The following is a 6,797-nucleotide window of genomic DNA, read 5'->3' on the forward strand; positions in this document are numbered from 1 at the left end:
CCAGACAACCACAGCCATTGCTTGATCGCAAACTAGGAAATTCCCTGAACAATGGAGGCTATCAGCGCAAAAGTGGTGTAAAACCTACATTAATTTTTTTACTTTAAATGATTCTAAAGTATGTAGTTATTCTATAATTGGATGTTATTTTCATGTTTAAAAAAAAGTATTCATTATTAAATTTTGTTATACAGGAATTATTATATAAAATAATTATGTACTAAGTAAGTATCATCTAAAGCAATATCGTTGTAGAAAAATATGAGTGGGTTACACTACTTTTGCACTGATAGTTTCAATTAGTACTAGACCAATAAAATTCACTCCGTCATTATATCAATGGGTATTATGTATAAGGGCCAAAACGCAAAATCACAATTTTACAGGAGCGGCTTCCAAACTTTCAATCTGGTATATTGTCAAGATTTCCTTCATCATCGAATTGTTAGTTTGGCTCTTATTTACAAGTACATAGGAACCATCGATATTAGCCAGAATATCGCAACCAAGATCAATTTAGAAAAATTCGTTTTTAAATTGATTCTACTGAGAATCTAACCCTGGATCTGCTCATCTAGCACCCTACAATGCAAACTAAGGGTCACCAAGAGAATCAAAAGTACATATTTTTTTATTTTCTCTCATGTAGTCTTACATAAAAAGTAAATCTACATAAATATCATATCACCCAGAATAAAGAATTTCAATATGAAATTATTTTTTGACACTATTGTGCATTTAATTGGTATAACACCTGTATGTGGCTCTACAGAGTGTAACAAAAAGCTCCGAGTAACTTTTCTTTACAATAAAATTGTGTTCATGGTAATAAACAACTTGAATGAAATGCAATTTGAAATTGGCAGACAGGTAATTAATATGGTTGGAGTTACCTTAGTATGATTGTTAATAGAGCTTTGGTAGAGCTTTGATATGGGAGTCTAGTAAAGTAAGTAAGTAAAGTCCTCTTATATATTTAGACTTAATTTCTTAAAGTATAAGGTTCACCTTTGTCCACTTCCTCATTAGGAAGTGGATGGCATTGCTATTGAGAGTCAACTTTGAAATTAGTATAGTGGCAGGCACCATTAATAATAATTTCACTTATCCCTGATGTTGGAGGTGTTTGACTTGTATTCAAAGGCTCCATATGAGTAGCAGTGCTCATCACAGCTGGTGTACTATAAATCTTTCCGATTTGCAAATTACTACCATTGTGAGTGTATACTGTTGTAGCATTCTCAGTCCGTGGTTCACAAATCATGCCCATTTTCACTTCAAATATGACATCTTGTATCTTTTTCTTTGCAACCAATAGGTTTTTTTCTCCTTTCAAAGATCTTAGTTCATTGGCTATGTATTCACCAAAGACTGTGAACTCATCCCTGCTATGTGGTGTAGTTTGTTGGTTGAATTCTGACTTCACTGGCGGGGTAGATTCAATACGTGGCACTTTATGAACTGGTGACAGATTGAGTAGTTTGCAATCTACAATAGGGTTGTGCGTATGAGTTGATAAATTGCTACTGACTTCAGACTGTTCGTCCTAAAATCATAAAAATATTTGCTTTACAATTCTATAAGTATATATTAACTTTAAATTCTAATTTTGTTTTATACATGTAAAAGAAGGGATTAAGTTGCATAAAATTTAGAGAGGCTAAATAAATCAAGGATACCATTCAATAGGGAGTGCACATTATTAGCTCTTTTTTCTGCTAAAAATGCATTAAACAAAACAATTGCCAGGTCTTAGATATTCATTAGAAACTATAATTTTATCTCCAAAAGGATCTGACCTGTACTAGGCCATAATTATGTAATTTCAGGCAAATTGATGTGCTTATTGAGCATATCTTATCTGCTAATTAATTAGGATATTTTAATTTGAATACTTGCTTAATCAACATAAAATTTATCGAATTAGTGATTTTTTTTAATGTGTTTGGAAGGATAATGGTATCGTTCTACTTACCGGTTGTATAACTCTGTATGGTTTACTAGAATCCTTCATGAAGTGTAGATATTCAAACGCGTACCAGTTGCTCACATATCTGTCGTTGGGATCCTCGGCATTGACCCTTGTTTCCCTCGCGGATTCTCTGTTATACTGAGTCCTTAGGTGTTGTATTTTTTTTGTAACGTCTGGAACTGATATTCCAAGAATGTCGGATATGCCCCGTAATTCTTCTTTGCGCTTCTGTTTGTCTCTGCGTGTGTCGCACAGTGATGGGTTCCAGAGGCTAGCGTTCACTTGAAGCAACTCAACAAGTTTCAATGTTTTGTCTTTTGACCACTCCATCGCGCCACACGGTTGTTTATCACACACACCGGTACAACATTCGACTTGAGCGTCGAAATGATAAAAAGTTTCTCGACTGGTCGTTAGATTATTCAGTGAACAACGGATCCATCGCGTTTCGCGCAACTCGGGCGGTCCATCGATTTGTTTACGTGTTGAGATAGGTAGGGATAGAAGAGAGGTATAGCCACAGCATAGATACCGAATAGGAGCCACAGACTACTTAGTGAACTACTTTTTTTTATTTTTTTTTCTTTCCATAAAGGAAAAGGCAAAGGTTTTACACCATACAGCCAAGTCCTGGTACATTATTCTTTTTTGGTAGGTACATGAAGTTGAGTTATGTTTTTGAGTGCTAAGGAAAGGGCTCTCAACAAATTTGTTTGCATCCTGAGGTGTCTGGAAATAAATTGCTACTTTATCTCTACCGATACTTTTATTTCTAAAATTCCCGAGGATTTACTGTTGTAGATGGTTTGGGCGATTTTTAGAGCACGCATTGAGCTTGTGGTAGCGGAGGAGTCGTTCTCTGTACGACTGACGAGGACGAGAAAGGGGCCAGCATCGTTGTCCGTGTATTTCAGACTAGAGTTAGTTTCGTATCCCTCCAAGGTGTACGTATGTTGTACTGATGGCCTGAGCCTGGTAGTAGCAGAGCTACTAGTAGTAGTAGAGCAGTAGAGCCTGGTCTTTTTAGCGGAGCTGTCAATGTCCGCGCTTGTATGGCGTTTACTCTTTTGAGTGCTAATATTAATCTCCATGGAGCTAACGGACGGAGAGATAGACAAAGACCGAGGCCCACTATCAGGGGGCTCCGCCTCATCATTGGGATCGCTGAACATAAAAGGAACTTAGCTCTACGCTAATTTTTTAACCACCACCTACACAAAACTCAACACAATTTTAAACTCTCAGTGAGAAAATAATGGCAAAGCGAATATCAGTTCGGGCACGTGTGTTAACCTCCACACCTTTAACCGTGACCAATCGAGGTATAGCATCTAAGTTATTACCAAATAGCAAGCGTACATGACAAATCGCTAGCTTTGACAGTGACAGTCGCCGCGAGCGCGTGTAGTGTTGGGTCATGGAAAAGTTTCCATTTTGAAAAATCATATCTATCAGAAAAATAAATATTTTCCGTATATTTTCCTATAACTTTATTTTTTTCCATACTTTAAGAACTTTCCACATTTGCTGTTGGCACCTGTCAAAAGTTGAAGTTACTGAACGAAAACGATAGAGCTATTTTATAGGTTTTTTTTTTGCTGTCGTGAAATCTTAAATCTTGTATATTTCTTTGTGGCTTTTAGCTATAGGTACAAGTTTATAATTCACGCTAAATAAAACTTCAAAAGATATTTTTAAACATAGAACATAATACGACCTTCGAATTTATATTTTACGAATTTTTAAATTTTTTTCAATTTTTCGGGAATTTTTCCGGAAAATTTTCACTATTTGAAATTTTTCGGTTAATTTCCCAACAGTTAGTAGTGGCTGGATAGGTGACTAGAGAGTCCGAGTTTTTACAGTGGAACCATAAATTATGTTCTTCTGGAAAAGTTAAATGCTTAAAATACCTAATTTAGCAGTATTTATCCTGGGGCAAAACTTTTTGTAAGCTTCGAATCGAAAAGGTTTTGCTTATTTTTGAAGTACTTTTTTAGAACAATTTCTACATTTAGGCTGTTCTAGGAGAAGCTAACCATTTAATAAACGTTTTTAAAAATCACTAGTGACTGTAGTACCCTAACTAGGTACGTAATTGTAACACACCACAAATATGTTATGCACAACCTTAAAAAAGTTGTATTTTTCCTTGATTTTGAGTAACAAATATTGAAAAAGATGTCTGTCGTAAAAATGTTTAAGCTCAAACACTCAGAAAAAATTCCTTCAAACCGCCTGGATACGAACCAACGTATTGCAGCAAACCATGTCAGACGCTATGCCAACCAACGTTCAACACACGTTCAAGCCTATAAGTAATCGTTTTTGACGGATTTTGTAAAGATTTGGTGTGGTATGGCATTATAGTGATGGAATACCTACACCTTTACGACACACCAGCTGCGCTAGCACGATAGGGCGCGACATGCGACATAGAATCGCGTTTTTATGTTGAAACAATACAATTCAGGGGTTTTTCATGAATTAAAAACTTATTTTTCGCTTCTTTTGGTGAATTCTTTCTTCCAGAATTAAAACTTATCCGCCTATTGATAATGTTCTATTTTGTTGAAAAAAATTGCATTAAGTTTGAAAGTAAGTACCTACGAGTATTTAATTTAAAGGTAAACTACAACTGTTGGATTTATAGACCATATCTCAGTTTTGTTATAGTACTAAAAGTATGGACATACTTATTTTTTAGGGAACACGCTCACAGCTCTCTGCTTTCTGTGAATTACCTGCGAGTGACGCCTCAGCCAGATTAACTCACGTATTCAAGAGCCAGTTCATGTGTTTGCGCGTCTAATGCTTGTCGTTTGAACTGGGCCTAAGACAATGGCTAGTACAGAGGTGCATTATGTTTTTTGAAAGCTCAGTACCATCGTAATAATGGTGCAAAATATTCTAACATCATTACGGATGGTGGTGCTAGTAGGGACTACAGTCCACTATTACCACCAGTGGTACTATTCGGTGGTACTCATGGGAATGAAGGCTTTTTTACTTAGTTACGACAAAAATATCAGATACTGGGGCTAAGGATGAGAAAGCCGTAAGTAGCCGCATTGTAGGTTTAAAATTTAAAAAATAGCCAGGTCTCTAATTCATTCTCATTTATTTACATACTACAATGTGAGAACACTATCACATTATAAAACGAGTGATCTATTACATACAGCTATATATTTACACTATTTACAATGTATTCATTAAAGAAATGCACGCTTAAACATACAACTTGTATGATAAACCAAATCTTAATCGTACCACATTTACTAAAGGAACCAAAAATAACAATTAAAATTATTACAGGAACACAATAGCGTTCGGAATTCCTTTATAATACTAACAGCTAGTTCGTCTATTTCTGTCGAAATTGGTACGGAGTTCTGTGTCTCATTAAAAGAATTCCGGGACATTTAAGGCTAGTGCAAACCAGTGGACGGCAAGGCAGATAACATTAAATTTATCAATGTACATTTATGGTATTACAATTTAAATAAGGCATAAATTTTAATGCTCTGAGACGCAGAGAGAAATGGGACGCGATGCTTTCAGGTCGCTCTGAAGAACACTGTAATTTATATCTTTTCCTTCCTTTTCGCCCACCGATTTGTCCTGGCTCTTACAGACAGAAATCCTGTGACATTAAATTGTCAAAGGAATCCGGTGATACTTAATTAGTGTTACAGTATTTCTGGGAAGATATATAACCAAGATACAATTTCCACGAGTATAGTCGAACTAGACAGTACTAACTTAAAATGTATTAAATTTATTATAATTCAATTTAAACAATCAGTTCATCATATAAAACAATCACGAAATATAGAAACGAATTAACACTTGACGCTTAAACGTTTCTTCGCTTCAGTTGGATCCATTCTCTGTTACACTTAAACAACGTTTCAAATACAATATTGAAATGGACCCATAGGTAAGTCAGTGGATATTATAATAATGTACGTAATCACAAATTTGCCAAATTAATTTGGGACCACAGACATAGTATATTTGGGACAGATTAAGATAGTAGATAGTTAAGAGATATTTTGCTAAAAATGATTTGGAATTTTCTTTTATAATATTAAAGGACATGACGAACAAGTCGTGCGCCTGGTGGTACGCGACACGCCTATCTATAACAGTTGCAGGGCCACCCAGAGCTTTAAATCATAAAGATCTGAAGGGCACTGCCACTGCGTCCGACACACCCTAAGACATAAGTTGATAAGCCCCATGTGCCTGTAATTTCACCAGCACCTTACCCTTTGAAACCAGAACGCAGTAATGCTCACATTACTGCTTGGTGGCAGAAATAGGTAAGGTGGCAGTACGACTCTGGACGAAGTTTTTCACGAAGGAAAATATATCAAAGCAAATATCCCGTAACTCGTGTTGTAGCTAATATATACGGGACCGCATTAAGCCAGCCAGAAGAATCTAAATGTCGCGTCGTTACAGTCCGAATGAAAGCAAAACGCACTTATTGCGTGGATATAAAGCTTTTTCTGGCCAGCTCAAGCCAATTCCGCGTTAATAAGTGCAGTGACTTCATCATTTGATAAGCAGTTAGCGTCAAAATGATCTAAGTGGCAAAACTAACCTATTATACATATTTTCACATCCAAAGTAATAAATTTTCAATAGGTACACGTTCCAAAACATAATATACATTAGGTTATGTATGCATTTGATTTCAGCGGGCATTTCGCTTTTGTTTTCGGTTCCAATAAATAAACTCTTAAGTGCATTAAAATTGACTTTGTAAAATTCTAAATATAACATTAATTTATAACCGAATTTCTGAGCCTAGTGT

At 35.8% G+C, this 6,797-nt stretch overlaps 1 protein-coding gene across 1 annotated transcript; it reads right to left on the bottom strand.

Moving 5' to 3' along the window:
* Positions 1 to 733: 733 nt before the first annotated feature.
* LOC113237566 lies at positions 734 to 2,435 on the bottom strand. The gene is made up of 2 exons (XM_026474125.1): positions 1,976 to 2,435; positions 734 to 1,546 (listed from the first exon to the last, which is right to left on the bottom strand). Exons 1-2 carry the CDS (start codon positions 2,300 to 2,302, stop codon positions 1,046 to 1,048), a joined length of 828 nt encoding a protein of 275 aa, XP_026329910.1. The 5' UTR covers positions 2,303 to 2,435; the 3' UTR covers positions 734 to 1,045.
* Between the last annotated feature and the right edge of the window lie 4,362 nt (positions 2,436 to 6,797).

Source organism: Hyposmocoma kahamanoa, unplaced genomic scaffold, assembly GCF_003589595.1.
Source record: "Hyposmocoma kahamanoa isolate Upper Pololo Valley unplaced genomic scaffold, ASM358959v1 93, whole genome shotgun sequence".
Taxonomy (NCBI): Eukaryota; Metazoa; Arthropoda; class Insecta; order Lepidoptera; family Cosmopterigidae; genus Hyposmocoma; species Hyposmocoma kahamanoa.

Excerpts from the sequence above, each read along its gene's own strand:
- LOC113237566 (XM_026474125.1), bottom strand. The coding sequence starts at position 2,302 with ATGGAGTGGTCAAAAGACAAAACATTGAAACTTGTTGAGTTGCTTCAA. Across the intron at positions 1,547-1,975 it reads CATACAGAGTTATACAACCG|GACGAACAGTCTGAAGTCAG; the intron begins GTAAGTAGAACG and ends TTATGATTTTAG.